This window comes from Ylistrum balloti, unplaced genomic scaffold (genome assembly GCF_031769215.1).
Source record: "Ylistrum balloti isolate Yb309-2 unplaced genomic scaffold, AGI_CSIRO_Ybal_v1 Utg371104, whole genome shotgun sequence".
In the NCBI taxonomy this organism is placed as follows: Eukaryota; Metazoa; Mollusca; class Bivalvia; order Pectinida; family Pectinidae; genus Ylistrum; species Ylistrum balloti.
Genome location: NW_026782608.1, coordinates 491,214 through 515,932, shown reverse-complemented (window position 1 = coordinate 515,932; position 24,719 = coordinate 491,214). Strand labels below are relative to the sequence as shown.

At 38.2% G+C, this 24,719-nt stretch overlaps 1 protein-coding gene across 1 annotated transcript; it reads right to left on the bottom strand.

Annotated features, from left to right (window-relative positions):
• Window positions 1–556: 556 nt before the first annotated feature.
• On the bottom strand, window positions 557–15,626 carry LOC132560736 (calcium-activated chloride channel regulator 1-like). The gene is given in 14 exon segments (XM_060225412.1): window positions 557–790; window positions 793–1,253; window positions 1,527–1,736; window positions 2,043–2,210; window positions 2,319–2,589; window positions 2,740–2,961; window positions 3,981–4,276; window positions 4,453–4,660; window positions 5,159–5,283; window positions 6,355–6,493; window positions 6,715–6,877; window positions 7,468–7,597; window positions 9,342–9,630; window positions 15,468–15,626. Coding segments are annotated over 14 exon segments (3,075 nt in total).
• Between the last annotated feature and the right edge of the window lie 9,093 nt (window positions 15,627–24,719).

The following is a 24,719-nucleotide window of genomic DNA, read 5'->3' as shown; positions in this document are numbered from 1 at the left end:
GCTTTGATACAGCAAAAGTAAAGGGCTGGGCGTGTGAAGTCGTATACTGGCAAAAGTCTTCTCTGATACCTAGAGGCACCACTTTCCATTGTTAAACATCACTGTTGTTTATGGTGACTTGAGCGGCACATGCAGTGCTTATTGCTTACAAGTTCAACAATAAACAGGAAAGATATTGACAAATCAGATAACACTGTTTGAATGAACAATACGACAATAAAGACATACGATGTACGTTAAACACTCCGTCATATCATCACATATGTCTATATATATAACTAACTAACTAACTCCACACCATACCACACACGCTCGTATACCATATCAAAAATAAACTTTAATAAAACATATATTTAACATATATATGTATGTATATATAACTAAAGTGAAGTTTTCTTCTAAATATCCTTAAAATTATCCATATAATTTCAACATTCTTCTTACATATCATGTTCCTTGACCCTGAAGTTTTTGACAACTGTTCTTCTGAACATGTTATACTGAGATCAAGCTGCAGAACACTTTGCCAAGTTAAACATATTTCTATAAGAGATTGTTATCGGTACATATTGTACGGCATACTGTTACTAGATGATGAGCCATGATATGAGTAAGAATGATCGTATGGTGTCAGACCTGGTATAGAGTACACGTCCAGATAGCCTTCCCGTTTATGTCGACTTCGTCTATTATCCCGTATCTCATCAGCGTGATCATTGTTATAGCCTCTCTGTCGTCTCGAGTGACCCTTCCGCACGTGTCGTCTCGATATGTACCCGGATTCCACGTTCCATCGGGTAAATTTCCTCGTGGCGGCACTCTTTTCCTTCTACCAAAACAGCAGGACATGCTTATACCAAACAGGATTAGCCACATCGCAGCCACACCTGCTGCTTTTGACAGACCAATCAAAATGGACTGGTCAGAGTTGTAGACTACCCTTGGGATGGCTGTAGTGGTTGGGGTGGTTGTTTGGGTGGCTTGGGTAGTGGTTGGGAGCCAATTAACGTCGGTCACGAGTGATAATGAAACGATATTAGATAGCTCTCCAGTGTTCTGACTATCGTCTATGGCTCGAATTGCCAAGTAGTATGTCCGACCGTCCCGTTTAAGGACCGGAAGGGTAAAAGTAAATGTTTCCACCTGTCCTGAAACTTTCGGAGTAGGTAACTGGGAGGTTAATTGTGTGGCACTTCCTGGGTTTGTCATCAAGGCGTTGATGTCAGTTGACAACCGAACATCGTAAACAGCAGCTGTGTATACAAAGAAATGAATTACAGACAACCCAATTTAGAGAAATGAAGCAATTTACTTGACTCTGAACACTGTTGCGATAGAAATATTTGTTGATAACGGACATGTTGTTATTGAAGATATGCAGTGATTTAGCGTTTGCTATTTAGTAATAGTTTATAATATTATCAAACCTTTTCACGAATGAAAGTAAAGTTGGTCAAGAAACATTTTGTTTGGTATCGGAAGATGTTTTTACTCTATTTGAAATGTTGCAGAATTAATCAATTTACCTGTTCCATCATCAATGTCATCACCAACAGCTTTCCACGTGACCTGTATGACACCGGATGTGTCGTCAATAGATGTCAGTGAGAGGGTAGTGATTTTGGCGGGAGGTATGACGTCAGGTAGTGATCCAGGCACATAGTTCTGAACCAATAGTACACCAGTCTGGGACACTCGTTGAAAGTTCTCCTGGTTGCTAACAGTCACTTTGTTGCCTGTCACCAAAAGAGACCTTAATTGAGAATACATCCTTATCTACTTCTAGACAACATCTTGAATTTAATTAACTGTTCCAATTTCGTTGAAAAGAGCTATATGTAGAAAAAAGACCGAAAGGAAGCGAGAGTAGGACAATGTTTAACTTTAGATTTTACCATCTGTATACAACATGTTCGAATATATATATATATAATCCGCCAAAAATACGTATTGCCGAAACTTAATAACAGAAAACTTCATTTTGATCTTCCACATTCAGGTACATAATTATAGATATTACAGTTTTCAAGTGTATCACATACCACTGCCGCTGAGGGGAGCTGCATCAATACTGGAAGTAGTTGCCAATACCTTTGCCGTTCCGTCCGTAGTTGCAGCTGTGACCTTGACACTGAGACGGCCATCAAGAGTCACGTACCTTGGAAGAACAGTGCCAGAATACACTCCGTCATCAGCCCTCAGGTCAGACCCTATCATAAAACAGTAAAAAAAGTCTCATAGCTAAGAACCAAGTTATATATTATAACTAATGGAGGGACAAAGCAAAACATCCACACAAATGCCTTGTATGTACATACCGACACCATCATCTTTAAGGCCAATCGCTACCGACACGCCATTTTTGTTCTCCAAATTGGCTATGACAGTTGTCCTCAATACCGGAGATTTGTTCCGGAGCACGGAAGCATAAACAGTGAAGGTCGAACTTTGTCCATAACTGTACTGTTTTTCAGAGGTCCATGATCTGACGACGAGCCCATCTGTGGTATTGTCCTTCCGTCCGGACTGCACGATTAACGTTCCTTTCAGGTCTGTTCCGGACGTAACTGTATATGTATAACGACCAGCCTGTAACACAAAACAAGTGACTTTTGTTTTCAAATTTATTTCAATAGGTTATTGCGAAGAACTTAACATGTGCAGTTATTCATCATCATCATCATCATCATCATCACCATCAGATAATTAGATAAGGTCCTTGTTTCCATAGTTACCTACCGCAGCAGTGCCACTGATGGCCACATTTCGGTTAATAGAGTTAACAGACGAACCGCTGCTGTCGGTGTATGTTGTACCGTCCGGGCCGGTAACTCGGACGGACACACTTGACGTGTCGTTGACTATGACCTGGAGGACTGTATTCAGTCCTACTGTGGAGTCAAGGTAGAACTGTCCAGTCACCGGACTTCCACCCTGTACCGACAAACTTTGACTGTCTATCTGAAAAATACGTAAGGAAACACTTGGTACACGAACCTCATCACAGAATGATTATAAAACTTATTGTTAACACCATTACAAAGTACAGAACAATCATCACAGAATGATTATGAAACTTATTGTTAACATCAGATACAAAGTACAGAACCATCATCACAGAATGATTATAAAACTGTTAATACCAGATACAAAGTACAGAACCATCATCACAGAATGATTATAAAACTGTTAATACCAGATACAAAGTACAGAAACATCATCACAGAATGATCATAAAACTTATTGTTAACACCAGATACAAAGTACTGAACCATTATCACAGAATGATTAGAAAACTTATTGTTAACACCAGATACAAAGTACAGAACAATCATCACAGAATGATTATGAAACTTATTGTTAACATCAGATACAAAGTACAGAACCATCATCACAGAATGATTATAAAACTGTTAATACCAGATACAAAGTACAGAACCATCATCACAGAATGATTATAAAACTGTTAATACCAGATACAAAGTACAGAAACATCATCACAGAATGATCATAAAACTTATTGTTAACACCAGATACAAAGTACTGAACCATTATCACAGAATGATTAGAAAACTTATTGTTAACACCAGATACAAAGTACAGAACCATCATCACAGAATGATTATAAAACTGTTAGCACCAGGTATTTATAGTTGAAATAACACAACATTAGTGCAGTAAATTGTACGTTTGTCACAACATATGTAATATAAGCTACTGTATAACACAGCAGAAACAGATAGATATTACCCAATGTATACACTGTGCAGTACAAAATGTCGGCTTAGATTTCTTACTGCACAAAAATGTTTTCACGTTAACATAATGATATACATGTATGTGCGAAAACAATACACACAAGCAAAACAATATGAAAGAATAAATTCGAAAGTGAAACCTTTGTACTTATCATGTACCCATCAATTTCCGTTATAAAATGTGTATCCCCTTTATCGCTGCATTGAACTTTTCAAATGTACCTGTACTGGAGCGCTAGACCCTTCCAATATTCCCGCGAAAGCATCCTGTAGAGCCGTGGAGGTACTGCTCTCAGAATAGAAGAAACTCCTCCCCCCGGTAGCCTGGGAGATGGATGTCAGCTGACCGTCTGAGCTGCTACTAATGGCGAGCGAGTGGACCGTGACACCGGAACTAACAAGAATTGGCAGCACATCTGCTACCAGAGGGCGCCTATTTTCCTCCCCGTCGGTTAACAATATAATGGTAGCCCCATTCAAGTTTGCCGTAGTGTTAAGCACCTGCAAAATAGGACGAAATATTCGATACAAAAAACACAAATAGTAACTGTCGACCTTACAAGGGTGTCAGCATGATTGTAAAATAAACACAGACATCACACCAATTACAAAATATTGCCTCATGGCAATGCTATTTGTGATAAAATCGTGTAATTTACTACATAGCTAATATTATATATACAATATGCACAGGTTCCATCACCTCTAGCCCTTTGACCAGACGCTGTGGACGGCAGATCCTGCACGAGACTCTCAAGTACAGCGTCTGACGTCACGGTAGTCATGGAAGTGACGATCTGGGCACTGGAGGAGAAAGTGACGATTTCAACATCCGAGTTATCTGGTACTGTGTACATAAGGAAGTTTCCTACTATGTCCTGGAGTAACTGTAGTCTTGATGGCTACAATAAAGAATGGGGAACCACCATGTGATTGTATGATACTGTACTATATCAGTAGAATAATATCAGAGAAGGTCACATTGATCTTAAGTACAATTAGTGTTAATGAAGATATGTATATGAGTTTGTTACAGGGCTACATACCCCGACAATCTGAGGGTTAATGAACATATGTATATGAGTTTGTTACAGGGCTACATACCCCGACAATCTTAGCGTTAATGAAGATATGTATATGAGTTTGTTTCATGACTACATACCCCGACAATCTTAGCGTTAATGAAGATATGTATCAAATGAGTTTGTTACAGGGCTACATACCCCGACATTCTGAGGGTTAATGGAGATATGTAAATTAGTTTGTTACAGGACTACATACCCCGACATTCTTAGCGTTAATGAAGATATGTATCAAATGTGTTTGTTACAGGGCTACATACCCCGACAATCTTAGCGTTAATGTAGATATGTAAATTAGTTTGTTACAGGGCTACATACCCCGACAATCTTAGCGTTCATACTATTGGAAATATCCAGTACAAGAGCAAGTCTTAACTCCCCTTCCTGGACCACAGTAAACTCGGGAGTGGTCGACTTTGTAGAAGTCCCTGCTGTGTTGGACGCTGTAATGTAATCATATTCATTGAAATAAAATAAAGCTAGGTGTGCAGCTTGTGTAGGTGATGGATCGATAAAATCGATATCCAATGTAGATCACGTCCTACTGATTGATGTATATAGATAAGCTAGGTCTATCTTTAGTAAGTATATAGTACATATCGATGTTAACATCGAATATCCTGGTGTTATTAGTGTCTCGTAAGGTGTACTATCGGATACACTCGTGTACTAGGATCATAACCGTTATGACTGGAGTCAACCAAATGTACATGGTTATGGTGCTTTACAGTTCCACTGTTTACAAAATATGTAAACACATTAGAGATGCAGTACAGATAGATAGGTACCTACAACAGGCGTTGCCATTGTCGAAATATATCTACAACATATATTTTTGCTGTATTCGGGAACGGCGGAAAACAGCTGTATTTTAACACGTGCATTAGTGATCAAGTAAAGAAATATACAGAGAATACCGGTCAGTGTCTGGAAATATAGGCTGTATCTTGGCGAGGGTGAAGAAAGACAGAAGTGGCGAGCCTTTGGCGAGCGAATTTTGTCCTTTTGTCCCAAACCATTGGCCATATATTCTATTTCCCTGCAACATTTACTGAAAATTCTCACTGTCGAAACTGTCTGTTAGGTCTATTTAATCTTTGTTTACCTGACATTGACGTTATGCTGAATTGTGCCCAATGACGCATGTCAAAATAATCATGCCACGCAGGCATATAGTTTCAGACAGCAATGGTTATCAAAACCAATTTCATGAATTTTCTTGCTAAATGTGACTTAAGTCAATTCGTCAATACTGGAAACACACGTTTATTTTGTCCCGTAAATTAAGGCTTGTTAATGTTTTATACATGTATTTGCATAGTGATTTCTATGTTTATCAAATATCTGACACTTTTATGAACTATATTTTATCACATATGTTATTATACTGCAGCTTAGTACCATGAATGTGTCCACAACACATGACCCTACAACTCAAAATATTGAATGCGTTTGTATCACATGACTCGGCCATTAAAAGTTTTACTGTGTCTGAATTAATCACGTGACCATACCATTAAAATCTGAATGTGTCCTCATCACCTCCCAAACACTTCGCTGACCACAATAGCGATTCTGGTCGTTGGGAGCACGTGAATTATGACGTAAAGCTTCGTCTACTGACGGCGTGTTCTCGTCACAAAACTCGACAACCTAAACAAACACAATTCAAAGAGATTAATCGATATTTAATGTACACAGGTAAAAGAATAACATTGGTATTCTAATAACTACAGGAATGAAAGACGCTCCTCTGAATTTCTGTGACCTAAAATCAGTATCAACAGTCAAGATTCTTCAACTGTCTGTAGTCGTAATACGGAAAATATCGTAAACGAGGCAATGTTTCAATGAGTAAGATGTTCGGAACTTACGGATGATATCCACTGAAAAGCCATTAGGGAGGCACGAGCGCTGTTCGGAACCTGTACACAGAATTGGCAGTCCGATTCCGGTTTACCGTCCGGGTCGACGAAGCACCTTGATCGAGAGTTCGAACAATCTCGTAGATTAGATCCCAGAATCTTCTCAGTACACCTGAAGTGGAATAGATAGAGGATATCTAATGAACTTCTGCTATCACATGTATGTCATATCTAACGGGTAAGTTTCGTTAAAGACATTTTCAAAGGTATGCAAAAGAGTTTGGAAAATGTTATCACATTCTTTGACGTCGGATAGTTTTACCTTACTCTTGACGGGATTACCTGTCTTAGTACAACTTTTCTCTGCAGCGCTTGATAAAACTATTGCACTCCAGCGGTGAGTATAAATACCACGGCAGGCATTCCAATGTACACTGGACATCAAGACGACGCCATTTCAAATGATAGAAAACCCGAATCACACTGTGATCAAACGGCTGGATGAACGAGATTACAAACTTCATTGCAGTGACTGCAATGCATAGCTCTGATTGGTCAAAATTGCAAAAGTTCGATTTTTTACCAAATGGATAAATTAATATATTTCTCAGTTACAACTGTGATAAATGCACTTCTTAAAATGTTATCGGTTTCCAAAATGCAACCAAAAGGGCATTGCCGCCATGAAAAAATACTAATATAACAATCAAATAAAAATACATGAATTTTTTCGGGTATTTTTTGCGGAATGATTATTCTTACATAACCGGTTTCCATGTACCGTCCTCGTTGTAGAATCTCTCATTCTCATCCATATTTGGCTGTTCTGCTGATGGGTACTCATCAAACACTCCCCATCTTAAGTGGGCCCACTCGTGAACCAAGATCTTTCCTGCAGATAAATATCATCATTGCAAGAGATACATACCACACAGAAGATGAAAAAGGCTTATCATATCAATAATTATTAATAAAATCGTACTGTGGGGAGGGGAAAGATATGCCCCGTAAAAGTGAGACGGAAAATGTCATATAACAAATTAGTCAGGCAGAGAGGAAACCCTGACTATAGGGGAACGACATTCCATTGAATAAAAAACAACAAATACCAAGCGGAGGAATAGCATCTACATTCAAGACAATGAAGGTGAATCAGAGGATTTCACGACGATGAAACATCAGACAACAAAGAGAGGGAGGAGACAGTGGATTGCAAGGAGGAAGGAAATATCATTTTACAAAAGAAGGATGAAACATCAGATAACAAAGAGAGGGAGAAGACAGTGGATTACAAGGAGGAAGGGAATCTCATTTTACAACAGAAGGATGAAACATCAGATAACAAAGGATGGAAGGAGACAGTGGATTGCAAGGAGGAGGGAAATATCATTTTACAAGAAGATGAAACATCAGACAACAAAGGGAGGGAGAAGACAGTGGATTGTAAGGAGAAGGGAAATATCATTTTACAAGAGAAGGATGAAACATCAGATAACAAAGAGAGGGAGGAGACAGTGGATTACAAGGAGGAAGGGAATCTCATTTTACAACAGAAGGATGAAACATCAGATAACAAAGAGAGGGAGAAGACAGTGGATTACAAGGAGGAAGGGAATCTCATTTTACAAGAAGATGAAACATCAGACAACAAAGGATGGAAGGAGACAGTGGATTGCAAGGAGGAGGGAAATATCATTTTGCAAGAAGATGAAACATCAGACAACAAAGAGAGGGAGGAGACAGTGGATTGCAAGGAGGAGGGAAATATCATTTTACAAGAAAATGACACATCGGATAACAAAGGAGGGAGGAGACAGTGGATTGCAAGGAGGAGGGAAATATCATTTTACAAGAAAATGACACATCAGACAACAAAGGATGGAAGGAGACAGTGGATTTACAAGGAGGAAGGAAATATAATTTTACAAGAGAAGGATGAAACATCAGATAACAAATAGAGGGAGGAGACAGTGGATTGCAAGGAGGAAGGGAATCTCATTTTACAAGAGAAGGATGAAACATCAGATAACAAAGGGAGGGAGAAGACAGTGGATTGTAAGGAGAGAGTCCGAATAAACGATCATGGAAGTGTCAAAGTTAGGTGAAAAATGACTGACACACATCAATAATTCTCTATATGTTAATTGCTTTACAAGCTTACTCGCTCCATTTCACAAACCCTCAGTATTCACATGTAAGTCAGCATACACACAAAAAAATCATCATTCCTTTTACTATATAAAGTTACAATTATGGGGAAATAAGAGCCCATTAAACAAATCCGGAATGTTGTACTACCAGCGATATACAGGAAATATTACCTCTGTCGTATCATTTTTCAGTTCAGTGGGTGGAACAGAAACACATTACTTACACGATTTCCTATTATCAATACCGTCCACTTTCCTGGGGTATAAGATACTTGACGCGATAATATTAACAATATGATTATCTCAAAATTATTTAGTCTGAGGACACACTTTTTTAGGAATGTATCGTTAATGTATTACCAACACAACATTATTGGTAGTGTTCGCACCTCACGGAACACACATAGAGATGGGAGCATTAGACGTTAGGCAATGGTAAAATTAAACATGGTATCCTCAACACTGACTAGAATACCGCTTCCTTACCAATAGGGCCATATCCTATTGACTGAGATGTAAACATCAGTTCCGGTGTGACATGCGCATACAAGCCTTGTCCGCCGCACTTAGTCAGTCCATGGACATATGGCGTATTTCCTGTTTCTGGTTTTGCAGTGTCCACCAGAAAGTCCATACTGCTTGATACTAACCCAGAACTGGTAGTATACTGGGTGGAGGAAGACCAAGACTTCGGGACAACAATAGTTATCTCCTTGAAATACACCAAGTTCTTGGTGGCAGAATATAGTAAACTGGACGCGTCAGTGAAGGCCGTCTGCAAAGGATTGAGGTCAAGGTTATTAGGACTGAACACGTTTTGTATCCCATAAACATCGTATTCATTTGTGGGTGACGGTTTAACCAAGGATATCGATCATTGTCGCTAGGAATTCGAACCCTACAATCACAGCTACATTGACATACTTTTGTATACCATTACCTACATACAACTTACATTTATTTTGTACTATGCTGTTTAATTGGTCCCTTTATCATGTGACGTCAGATGTGTCGGATATTAGAAGGCTTTTATATCACTACAAGGCAGAATCTGGGTACTGATTTTAGGTGATGTTACCTGCCCGAAATTTACATATAGGTCAGTCATGGGTTTGTCAGTAGTCGGGTGATATTACCTTCTCTAGGTTAAGTCATCGGGTGACTTTAAACAGATATTGACATTAAATCAGGTTGATAAAATAATCTATCCACCCAAGAAAAGTGATTTAATATAGAACGAAAGCCCAGGTAAAAGCAATACATATATATATATATCCTATATGGATCAGCCAACGGGTGATACATGTATTACCTTCTATCACGTGATATCACCTTCCTAAGTTTGTCAGCCATCAGGTGATATTACCTTCCTTAGTTTGTCAGCCATCAGGTGATATTACCTTCCTATGTTTGTCAGCCGTCAGGTGATATTAAGTGCCTAAGTTTGTCAGCTATCAGGTGATAACACCTTCCTAAGTTTGTCAGCCATCAGATGATATCATCTTCCTAAGTTTGTCAGCTATGACGTGATATCACCTTCCTAAGTTTGTCAGAAATCAGGTGATATCACCATCCTACGTTTGTCAGCCATCAGATGATATCACCTTCCTACGTTTATCAGCCATCAGGTGATATCACTTTCCTAAGTTTGTCAGCCATCAGGTAATATTACCTTCCTAAGTTTGTCAGCTATGACGTGATATCACCTTCCTAAGTTTGTCAGAAATCAGGTGATATCACCTTCCTAAGTTTGTCAGCTATGACGTGATATCACCTTCCTAAGTTTGTCAGAAATCAGGTGATATCACCATCCTACGTTTGTCAGCCATCAGATGATATCACCTTCCTACGTTTATCAGCCATCAGGTGATATCACTTTCCTAAGTTTGTCAGCCATCAGGTAATATTACCTTCCTAAGTTTGTCAGCCATCAGGTGATATTAAGTCCCGAAGTTTGTCAGCCATCAGGTGACATCTCCTTTCTAAGTTAGTCAGCCATCGGGTAATATTACCTTCCTAAGTTAGTCAGCTATCAGGTGATATCACCTTCCTACGTTTGTCAGCAATCAGATGATATCACCTTCCTAAGTTTGTCAGCTATCAGGTGATATCACCTTCCTACGTTTGTCAGCAATCAGATGATATCACCTTCCTACGTTTGTCAGCCATCAGGTGATATCACCTTCCCAAGTTTGTCAGCCATCAGGTGATATCACCTTCCCAAGTTTGTCAGCTATCAGGTGATATCACCTTCCCAAGTTTGTCAGCTATCAGGTGATAACATCTTCCTACGTTTGTCAGCTATCAGGTGATAACACCTTCCTACGTTTGTCAGCTATCAGGTGATATCACTTTCCTAAGTTGTTCTGCCATCATGTGATATTAACTTCCTAAGTTTGTCAGCCATCAGGTGATATCACCTTCCCAAGTTTATCAGCCATCAGGTGATATCACCTTCCCAAGTTTGTCAGCTATCAGGTGATATTAAGTCCCTAAGTTTGTCAGCCATCAGGTGATATCACCTTCCTAAGTTTGTCAGCTATCAGGTGATATCACTTTCCTAGGTTTGTCAGTCATCAGGTGATATCACCATCATATGTTTATCACCCATCAAGTGACATCTCCTTCCTAAGTTTGTCAGCCATCAGGTGATATCACCTCCCTACGTTTGTCAGTCATCTTCTCAAGATGTCGTGAATATGTATTGTGTCCAGTGTTTCTTGGTTTTTTAATGAAATGTGTGACAAAATAATCATTTAAAGAATTTGATTTGACCCTCGGTTTCTATATACGATAAACCAGGATGTGTCTGTGTTATCTGGGTTAAGGGTAGCACAATTAGACCTTTGTGATCGTTAGAGTCTATACTTAATGAGTTGATGTCAATATGTTGTTCCGGTCTTCTTACAATAATATGATATAAAATTCTACATATCTAGAACAAGTTTTATTGGTTTAATCACACTGAGCCGACAACGCTGTTTTTTTTAAATTATCATTGTGATATTTTTTAATTTTTAACGTTACAGAGTTTTCTTGCTTTTAAACGTGATAATTATAATAAAAATAAATATTTCATTTTTTTCAAATTTCAGAATATTTGCTTATATTTATTTTATGTCGAATGAATAATGGATCCGCATGTGTTAAAGGATGAAACAGAGAGATATTAGATATATACATCCGTCCAACGGAAAGAAAATATTTAAGAAAATAAATGTCAGGTTTTTGGTTTTATATGAGAACATTGTATAAATCAGCCGCAGTTAACTTTTATTTATCTATTTATTTATCTATTTATCTCTTTATTTATTTATTTATTTATTATTATCTTTTCTGCAGTAATACACATTCTATTGCTCGGACTATAATGTAAAAGGCCAATGTTTTTATATTATAAATCTTTAAACTGTCACATATTACATGTATATGACCATACTGGCTTTTTGTTCACTTTCAGACTTAAGTACGACTTTGTTGCAGGGATAAAATTAACTTTATATTCCAACCCTCTAACATTGCTGACATATATAATATAAGGTAGTGGTGACGTCACATATTGTAATAAAGGGCAGTGCTAGAAACCTAATCCTTGTACTGATTATACCAGAACCCACTAATATATGGCTTAGTTTTAAGAGATTTCTTGAATAGTAAACTCTGGGCATGAACTATATAAGGAAGGACGGAACCATAAAATGGGGAGAAGTTTCCAAACACATGTAACATTATACGGGTATCACAAATCCGGATCCAGGATGTTAAAAGACGGCGTCAAGTTCTAATGTACACCTGGGGATAATAGTTCTCTAACATGATCTTAATTAGATTCATAGCTTTCATGTCTTAATCTTATGTGTTGAATGAAGTTTCTAAGTGCTGAGATGTTACACAAATCTCAACGGACTATTTAACTCGTCATTAAAATCATCTGGTTGTAAAATAGATATGTGTTTTAAAATTCAGTGAAATCTCAATTATCTGCACCGCCTTAAGGACGTGCAAATGTTTGGATTGAATCTCTAACGGTTTCTGAGCTTGATATCAGTAAGTTTAAACAGTTCTGTAAAACTGTCTCTGGTCTTAATGGATTTACAGTAGTATTATTGTACAGTTATTCTACGTGTATTATGATATTACATGGTTTCTGTGTTATAATATAAAATGATTTGTGTATTATAATGGGAATTGAATATCATAATAGTACCTGTATCCTCTATTATTATATCACATTGATTCTGTTTATAATATTACATTTTTGTGTAACAAAATATATCACGATTCATGTATTACATTACGTGGTTTGTCTAATATATTGAGTGATTTGTGTATCATATTACATTGTTTGTGTATTACATAACATGGTGTGTGTATCACATTACATGGGGTGTGTATTACATTACAAGGAGTGTGTACTACATTACGTGGTTTGTGTATAACATTACATGGTTTGTGTAATACATTAAATGGTGTGTATTACATTACGTGGTGTGTGTATTACATTACGTGGTGTGTGTATTACATTACATGGTGAGTGTATTACATTGCGTAGTGTGTGTATTACATAACGTGGTGTGTGTATTACATTACATGGATTGTATATTACATGACGTGGTTTGTGTATTACATTACGTGGTTTGTATATTACATTACGTGGTTTGTATATTACATTACATGGTTTGTGTATTACATTACGTGGTTTGTATATTACATTACATGGTTTATATTACATTACATGGTGTGTACATTACATTTATTGCTATGTGTATTACATTACGTGGTTTGTATATTACGTTACGTGGTGTGTGTATTACATTACGTGGTTCGTGTATTACATAACGAGGTTTGTGTATTACATTACATGATTGATGTATCACATTACATGATTGATGTATCACATTACATGATTTGTGTATTACATTACGTGGTGTATATTACATTACATGGTGTGTACATTACATTTATTGCTATCGGTATTACATTACGTGGCTTGTATATTACATTACGTGGTTTGTGTATTACATTACATGGTTTGTGTATTACATTACGTAGTTTGTATATTACATTACGTGGTTTGTGTATTACATTACATGATTGATGTATTACATTACATGATTTGTGTATTACATTACGTGGTTTGTGTATTACATTACGTGGTTTGTGTATTACATTACATGATTTATGTATTACATTACATGGTTTGTGTATTACATTATGTGGTTTGTATATTAAATTACGTGGTTTGTATATTACAATACGTGGTTTGTATATTACATTACGTGGTTTGTGTATTACATTACGTGGTGTATATTACATTACATGGTGTGTACATTACATTTATTGCTGTCTGTATTACATTACGTGGTGTGTGTAATACATTACATGGGCTTTGTATTACATTACCTCGTTTGTGTATTACGTTACGTGGTTTGTGTATTATATTACGTGGTGTGTGTATTATATTACTTGGTGTGTGTATTACATTACGTGGTGTGTGTATTACATTACATGGATTGTGTATTACATTACGTGGTTTGTATATTACTTTACGTGGTGTGTGTATTACATTACGTGGTGTGTGTATTACATTACGTGGTGTGTGTATTACATTACATGGATTGTGTATTACATTACGTGGTATGTGTATTACATTACGTGGTTTGTATATTACATTACGTGGTTTGTATATTACTTTACGTGGTGTGTGTATTACATTACGTGATTTGTGTATTACATTACGTGGTATGTTACTTTACATGGTTTGTATATAACATTACATGGTTTGTGTATTACATTACATGGTGTGTGTATTACATTGCGTGGTGTGTGTATTACATTACGTGGTTTGTGCATTCTACTATACATATTTTGTATTAGAATTAACATTTAGAAAATACTGCATGGAGTAATTGTTATAACTTTATGTGTGATAACATTTCATGGTTTATGTGTTATAACATTAAATGGTTTATGTGTGATAACATTATATGGTTTAAGTGTTATAACATTATATGGTTTAAGTGTTATAACACTATATGGTTTAAGTGTTATAACATTAAATGGTTGATGTGTATTATCATTTATGTAATTTTATTGTACATGGTTTCTGTAACATAATGACGCTTGTATATTTTACGTAGAATATTAATTTTTCAATAGTATTAAAAAATGCAATATTGCTGCAATATTCTACCTTAAATAGTAGAACATTTAAATATGTATGTGTCCCTTTATCTTGGCGGATTGTGTTTCAAAGAAAACTTGAGATACGGACTAGTCTGTGTTGTCATGGTTATGTCTACGGACATTTCACCTTTATCGTTCTTGGTGGCATGCGTCGAGCCTCCCGTATACTGTACAGTGAGGTAAGTGACAACAATTTCAAGGATTTTAGGCCTTGAAGTGATAAGAGATGCCCACGGGGCGATTAACCCAGCAACAGAGACAATCGTGGCTTCCTGTACGTAATGTGTATTGCTTTAAATTGCATGTTAGAAAATTGAGATACTCTTTGACAGCCGATCTCTGGTCCTCTAATCCGGACGTAGGTGCTGATCTATGTTTTATTCTGTATATAGTTGTAATTAATGGTCCGCACAAGTAATGTCTTACCTTTATTCTATCGACCAGTCCAGCAGTCTCCGGAACCTTGTCAGAAATTACTACCTTCAGTCCCGTGTATCCATTGTCCACGAGTTGGATCTCATGTTTCTTGGAAATTACCGGAGACACCAAAAGTAAACACAGTATCCATAATGAAATAACATGCATCTCGAATGACGAAAGTTCACGAAATTAAAAGAGCTACTGACAGCATATTATTCGAAAGTTTCTATTTGTTCCTTCGTTGTCCACGTTCTACCAGTCCTCCGAGTTAGTATCTGGCGATTGTCACACCTATGTATGAGGTGGGTATCTCTTTATTGCTACGTTTGTTTACACTATACTCTCGGATGACAAAGCAATTTTAATGTGGCGGTGGTAAAATTTTTAATGCTATTTTAATGTATTGTCTAACCAGTTTGTCCAGTTTGTCAAATTGCTATGTATATGTCTTGTCACGTGTCTGCATTTTTGTTTTTTAGTTTAAATAAATTTTAATGCAAACAAAATACAACAGGATTGGACAAAAGCTATAACAACTTACTTACGCCCTTTCCATAACAAATAAAAACGCAATAGCCGTAGAACTTTTCATAGTTTTTAGTTGAAGATAGGCTCAGAAAATGAGAAAGAGAAAACAAAATTTGGGTAAGGGTTGAGGGGGGCACTTACGAGTAATTCTGTGGATTTGGTGACTGTCATTTCCTAATCCAAAGAACTGACTCTTTACTGTACACACATTTTTGTCCGTGCACCTGTTTGTCTTGTATCGTCATTCCCGCACTGGACATCGACCTGCTCACATTCTGCGTACGTATGGAGAGCAGAGGTAAGATGCATATTTTTCAAAGGAAGTCTAAATATTGTTTAATTGATTATTTTTAAGTAAATTATTGATTATTGTTAGTGAAGTAAAATTAAAATATTTTTTAATTAGTTAAAAGAAATAGAAAGTTCATTCTTTGTTAAAAGTACTTTTAATGGAAACTGTTAACGCTCTAAGTATTTTAAAAGTCATTATAAGTTTCAATATATTAGTTTCCTTTTTCTTGAAGAGACGTATGACCAGTGTCTAGCACAAACGTACCGTGAGTGTCGGGGTGGCCAAGTTCCACAGCTCCCTATAGAGCGGTTTTCAGTTCGCGGAACGCCTTTTCGTGCAACTCTGACCATGAAAATTGTTTTGATCCAGTCAGGCAATGGAGTGGAAGAGCAATTTCTGCGAAATTATTTACATGCTCCCTGTGGTAGTTCGCGTAACCTAGAAACGACTCCAGTTCTTTTTTCCAGGCTGGTGCCGGCCAGTCGGCGATCGTCTTGATACTTTCAGGATTGACAGCGACACCCCTGCTGCTCACAACTTTACCAAGGAAGACAACCTCCTCTTGAAACATGTGACACTTTCTTGGCTTCAGTTTCAGGTTGAACTCCCGGAACCTACACAGGACTTCAGCAACGTTCCTTAGATACGACTCCAAATCACCAACCAAGACAGTAATGTCGTCTAAATACGCTAGACATTCTCTCCACGTTAACCCATGTAGAACGAGCTGAATATTACAAAGACCAAAGGGCAGACGATCGTGCTCAAAGAGACCGTATTTCGTGATGTACGCCGTTTTGAGACGGTCACGCTCGTCTACCTCGATCTGCCAATAGCCGGCAGCCATGTCAAGCGTACTCATAAACGCGCTACCTGATACAGAGTCTAAGCACATTGAGACATTGGGAAGAGGGAAGGTATCCTTAATGGTGACATTGTTTAACGCCCTGTAGTCAATACAGTAGCGCAATGAACCATCCTTCTTCCTTCAGAACAGGGGGAGATGCCCACTCTGACACAGAAGGCTTTATGACCCCTTTCTCCAGCATCGCCTGCATGTGATTTTCCTCCTCTGCCTCGAATCACAATGGTGTTCTCCTCATCCGTTGCCTTATCGGTTTGGAGTTACCGGTGTCAATTCGATGTTTGATGTTTCCCCGGAATAACCCTTAATCAAGGTCATTGTTAGCAAAGACCTCTTTAAAGGAAAGCAACAGTTCAGCAACCTTCAAAGATTGGTGCGGCTGTAACTTATTGGTGGACCTATCATAAAGGTCGACCAGATTGGCCGATAGAGCAGACCGCGCCTGAACTAATCTATCTTCTAGGTCCGCATCTTGAACTTCTTTGACCTGTCTCAACTCAGGCCATCGGTACAATTCCCTCTTATCCTCCTCAGAAATCTGTTGGGCCTTTACAGCTGTGTTGACCGGAAACCCTTCCGTGAGAGTAACGAAGTTTTCAGAAGGGTTACATAACTTGACAAACAGATTCTCTCTACCCGATAGTAATGAGGCCTGAGCAAGTACACCTTTTATGGATGTATAGGGCTGCAGAACTACATCGCATCTAGGGGAATCAGTAATCTCCACCCTTGCGAATTTGAACGAAGCGGGGGCACAATGGTCCTCTTTTTAATCATCACCTTGTAAATCCTCGTATCACCAGTGGATTGGCTCTGGACACATATGGTCGGGAGGGAACTACCGTCCAGCTGTTTCGTATATGATGACAAGTTAATTACTGCTCCGTGCTTGTCCAAGAAATCTAAACCTAAAATCAACTCGTCCGAGATATCGGCCACTACTACTGAAATGTTTTCCCGAATAGGGCCTATCTCGATGTCAATTTTCCCAAAAAACCCGTCCATCGACCTATGGATTCTCCCCAACTCCATGCAAACGAATTGTTTTTGCACCTGCGCAACTGAACCCAAAGGTATCAAAAAATTAGTTCCTACCACAGTAACCTGTGCTGCAGTATCCACGACAGCCTGACAAGGTTTCACGTGGAACCGAACTGGAAGAACAAGTGTCTTCCTGTGCCTCATCCCACCGTTGGAGTATAGACGTACGTCCCTCAGTCTAGACAAAGTATCGGCACATCTGTTACCCCCACGGACAACAGATAGGGCTTAGGGTTGGTCTACTTCCTCAGCCCCCGCTCGTTAAAAGACACAGAGTTAGGGGACGGAGAACGGGACCGCTGCTGATGTGGGCTACTTTTAGAGCACTCCCTGGCAAAATGGTCTAAATCCCAACACTTGAAACAACCGCGCTCACGTGTAGGACTCCTGCCTTTTTGCTGGACACAGTTATAAAGTGAATCTATCTGTGATTGGATCTTCGACAACTCTTCCTCCGCTCGTTTGACCCTACTATCAAGACTACTTTCTTTATGACCTAATTCATTGTTGACGATCCTACAAATTTCATTCACATCGTCATTATCCAGGAACGAGACCCGTCTAACATCATGCTTGGGAAGGTTAGAGGTGCCATATAGTAGTTTCTGGTTGGTAATTTTAACCAGGGCGAGCGTATCATCGAGGTTATTGGTACTGATGGGCTATTATCAATTCACTGAAAAGATTATCCTGGAACCGAGTTGTATTAATATTTGGAGCCTTGCCAAACTTGAACCAAGCACCGTGACATTGCTGTATGGGAAACTGAAAAAAGGATGCTGTCGTGTCATGAGCTTTTGTGTCCATTACTGTGTGAACCTTTAGGTTAATAACTGAAATGCCGTTGTCTAAAGAAAGGTCGTAAACTGTTGGATCGCTAAACGTTCGCGAATTATTGGATTAATTGTTGTCGAGAACTGTGGTGGACCATTACGTGAAATTATTTCTGACTGGCGAAATATTAATATTTTGGCATGTGTATTGTGTTTTTAGATAGGACACTTAGATAGTACAAGGGACACAGGAGAAGCATTATGTATTAGTTTAAATAGAACATTGCCCATTGTTACGTAGTATATTGTGGTGTACTACCATGGATGTCAAGACATGTTAATGAATTGTCTGCCTTACATTATGTTTGTGTATGTTTTTGTTTTGTTTTGTTTTGGTTTTTTTATGATGATTCATCGCTTATCGAGAGATAGGATTAATTCTCAGAGGTGATGACATTAAGCTGGAGAGGATAACGCTTTGAGAAAGTGGTTTCTTTCTCTATCACCTTGGTATGGGGACGGATGTGATCCCTGTGGTAGAAACATTAAGATGTAACCGATGTTTCTGACCGTGCAGAAGGCCGAAAACGCACCTGGCGAAAAACCGCAATGGTGATGCAGATTACAAACTATGTGGCTGTTAATGTGACTAACTTGTCTTCTGTCTTATGTTGTAGTATCGTCGTGCGGCGTAAACTGTAGTTCTTGTATAAGCTGAACAGTTGCTGTTCGTAGACTGAACGTTGTCGTGAACTGGAGGATTAATTAACTCAGTAATAGATAGATGCAGTGACTATGAACTGTCATTTTAAACCGTGGATTATTAATATTGCCGACAAGCAGTATTACCAGTGAACTAGCAGGCACAGAGTTATTGACAAACAGTAGATAGATTTCTAGGTGTAACACTGGATTATTGCTGTTGTGGATAAATAACATGTATCTGTGGAACCGTGCTTAATTCTGTGTTGTGGGCACTTAACATTAACCTGTGGAAATATCACTGAAGGGTGAAATATTTTTGCACGTTTATTATGTGTTAGACCAGGACAATATGAAGCATTATGAACTGGGATAAAATAATTATTATTTGATACCATTGGATAAGTGTGGATCCGGTATTAACTGGTACTATTATTTTGCTAAATCTATTTTAGGAATACTGGTTCATATTCTTAGTGGGGAAGGAATGTGACAAAATGGATAGTAAAAGTACATTTTGGGTAAGAAATTAAAGTGCAAAGGGTATCTTAGGGAGCAATAACAACATGTGTCATAGGTCAGGCACTGGACCAGGCTTAACGATCTGTGAGTGACAGGTAGTGATGCACGCCTGATAACGGGAGGGGTGTGCACCTCAGTGTTAAAACACCGTGGCAGAATATCGCCGGTTTGAGTGATCAGAACAGGTAGATGCGCTCTCCTGTCTGTCTCGCGCTGGCGAACGTATTTGTACGTAAACAAGATAAGAAGCAATGTATAAGATAGATCAAAGATGGGAAGTTGATAACGGGTATTCCTAGTCGCACGTGCCTTCATAATTAGATGCTCCGTGGGTTGGGTTATTGTTGTCCAATTGGGACTAGGCTTAAATTAAGTATTTGGGTATTATTTATACTAAGACAATAGCCAACAGAAGTCTAGTCGAGTCTGGGATGGAGTAGCTAGAGAGAGTTGGGAGTCGGACGTGGAGACGGGCAGAGTCCCGTATGGGACTTTCTCCGCGATGGAGCGGGCCCTGGCCAAGTTGACCAATGGACATTTGTATGGAACTCTTTGATATGGACGGGCAGGTGTTTAGTTTTTGTCTGCCTTACACAGGTGGTTATTTTTGGTGCCACGACATGCTGCTGTATGTTGATTAGGAACTATCTTTTGTAATGGATATTAACGCGAAGTACTAACTATGGAAAACAACTATACGATGAAATAAACGTTTCGGTCAACCCAAGTAAACACCGTGTTTAGTCACCGTATTTAGTCATTGTGTTACATACTGCACTCAAAAGATGTTTGTATGGATAGTAATAGTAAACGATATCGATAAAACTTGTGTACATGTATTGATAAAATAACTGAATTTGCTGCTGATTTTATCATTCAATTATAGTTATAAAGTAAACGAGTGGCCCATGGTCCTTGACGGTCACCTGGATTCTCATACATTTACAGAGATAGTCTTTTTTTAAACATGTGAACAAAGGTCAGACCTTTAACCTATTACCTCGACCTTTGGTCAGTAAAGTTCTTGTTTAATTCTGACCAACTTTGCTTAATTACATCATAACAAAATATTCATAGGTGAAAATACACCAGATTTGACCTGGACCTTTGACCCAGCAATACTTACCTTTGATCCAGTGACCTGGACCTTTGACCCAGCAATACTTACCTTTGATCCAGTGACCTGGACCTTTGACCCAGCAATATTTACCTTTGATCCAGTGACCTGGACCTTTGACCCAGCAATACTTACCTTTGATCCAGTGACCTGGACATTTGACCCAGCAATACTTACCTTTGATCCAGTGACCTGGACATTTGACCCAGCAATATTTACCTTTGATCCAGTGACCTGGACCTTTGACCCAGCAATACTTACCTTTGATCCAGTGACCTGGACATTTGACCCAGCAATACTTACCTTTGATCCAGTGACCTGGACCTTTGACCCAGCAATATTTACCTTTGATCCAGTGACCTGGACCTTTGACCCAGCGATACTTACCTTTGATCCAGTGACCTGGACCTTTGACCCAGCAATATTTACCTTTGATCCAGTGACCTGGACCTTTGACTCAGCAATACTTACCTTTGATCCAGTGACCTGGACCTTTGGTTATTTTACTTCTCATTTGATCCAAACCAAGTTTGCTTCATCATGTCATAATGAAATATTCATCGGTAAAAATTTGACCTTGACCTTTGACCCAGTGACATGACCTTTGGTCTATTGACTTCTTGTTTAATTCTGACCAACTTTGCTTCATAATGTTGTAACAAAATGATTATCAGTGAAAAGATACAAGATACAAAATTTAATTTTTCAGTCAATTTGACCCTTATTGGCCCCGCCCATCAGCCCTTGGGAGTCAGTCTGAGCTGATATGTGCATAACATCAAAGTGCTTTCCAATACTGATAATGCTACCCAAGTCTGAATTGATTTCAAAGCAAAATAAACAAATAATGGTCAAAAATGTGATTTCCCGATAGCTGTATAAACTGTAGTAAAGTTGAAACCCCAGGGTAATGAAATTCACAATTTTGGTAAAGCACCTTATGACCTTTCTACCTATGAAGAGTATTTGATTATACCATACCTGGGTGTTGAGAAGAAAAGTTTTAAAATTTCAGTCAATTTGACGCTTTCTGGCCCCGCCCATCAGCCCCTAGGGGTTAGTCAGGTCCAATATGTGCATAACACCAAACTGCTATCCAATACTGATAATGCTACCTAAGTCTGATTTGATTTCAATGCAAATTAAACAATGGTCAAAAATGTGTTTTCCCTATATGAAATATAGTAAACTTTATCTCCTCCCCATGGTCATGTGGGTCAAAAGAGTTTTCACATCTTGGAATTTGTCACTTATTTCACAAATTGGACAATTCAACATAGCAATAACTAAGCCTTGGATTATAAACATTTCAATTATCCACATACTAACAATATTAACTACAGCACTTCGGTCGCTTCTCCGCTGAAAAGACCGCCAATTCGGATGGGCGCGCGCATCAACAAACCAGAAAAGCAACTACTTCTGGATATAAATATACGGACGACTATTTCTCGGAATGGCTCTTTTTCATATGAATTAATATTACATGTTTCCCGCTCTTACATTACACCTAAAAAAATAGTAAAAAAGAAAGAAATGGCAGCGAGAAATCAGAAACCACGTAGCATTTTATAGAGCAGACCTACTTTTCCCGTGAAAATTACACCACAAAGTGTGAACAGTTACTCTATATTTTCACCAGAAAGAGCATTTTCTGAAATTACACTTGGAAAAGTGCTGTTTTTTAATCAATTCGATGTTTTTTTTTTGAGCCAAAAACGGGAAATTATTTCACCGTAAACAGTGCTTTTTTCTACAATTTCTATAGAAAAGGTGTAACTCATTTTTTTTTGTACAGCAGTTGGTGTTTTTTCTTCAAAATTACACCACAGAATAGAAACACCTTTCTTTCCACCTTCATTTTCATTTCATGATCATTTTCACCACATACGGTGCAAGCTTCCACCGTTTTTTGTGTATACTTGACTACATTTTAGTGTAATCTCAGTTAAAAAACTTTTTAGGTGTAAAATAAATATGAATCACCTTAGTACGGGAAATGTTACACTTCGATTACACTCATTTTAGCGTTAAGTTACACGATATCTTTACTGTGAATTATTTAGCCTGACGAATAATAATATTCGCTTTTAACGGCCCTTCCATAAAAAGGCATAATGTACATATTAGGGTGACAACCGGCAGTATTGCGCTTCAATTGGGGTACACGTCTAGTTATAAATGAAAAGGTATTTAAACATACAACATGATTTGCTTTTTTATTTATGGAAATTTTACTATGCATGCAAATGGAGCAATATGACAGGGGTATGTTGATTTTGAATTTGCTATTTTTTCGTACTTTTGTGATTTGCACTGAGACTTTAATAAATTATTTTGCTTAGACTTGCATCAAGTGTCGAAAATAGAAAATCTACCTTTATCAAAGCCTTCTATGCTTTTGTAATATATAAATTTTGTTAAAATGACAAAATAACGTAAAATGATAGAAAATATACCCTAATCATATATTTTCATAATTACAATTTTGACCGGGAAATCCCCAATAATAAAAGGGAATCTCCAATTTCGCGCCCACCTTCTAGATAATCTATATATAGCGAATGACGTTTGCTTATGGATTTGACCGTGACGATTTGAAGGAAACTAGCTGATGAAAATTTCAACTGATATGATGAAGCTTAATTTGACAGAAATTTCATTTTGGGGCTAACAAAGCATGGAGAGGTTTTAAATATTAGAGCATATGTTCATAGTTTTCATGTAGTTTTTATAGTTTTTAGCCATATTCCATTGCTGGTAATTAAAGAGTTGGGTAGTTATTGTCAATGGTATCACGATATCAATAGTCATGTTTTTTTCAGAAACTTGCAAGGGTGATATCGTGGGCCCCCGCAGGGACAGCTGAAACACCGCTCAAAACACAACCATAAGCAGCAACTACACCCTCAACTGCGACAGCAACACCCTCAACTGCGACAGCAATACCCTCAACTGCGACAGCAACACCCTCAACTGCGACAGCAATACCCTCAACTGCGACAGCAACACCCTCAACAACGGAACCATCCGCATTAGCAACATTACTTTTAAACCAGAGTCGAATTATTGAGAGACTTGTAGCGAAAATTTCAGACCTGGAAAGTGAGCTGGAAACTTCCCATGCCACAACAACAACAAGAATCTCAGCGATAGATAGAAACATCGAGACTCTGGTAAAGAGGATTGACAGCAACACAGCACAAAGAAACACCCCAGATTACACAGAGGCCTTATCAGCATCGGCACCCGACGAGGTCGACCATCTGTCCTAGCCAGCCTGAGAGAAGAGGCCACAGGTCCGGGTAACTTCCGGTTGAAGTTAACTGTGCACCTCTCCCCGAGCTTTTTAGATTTAAACATATTTATTTTGTCAAATAAGTACAAATGGGATTTGGGCACAAGTTTGCTAACTTAT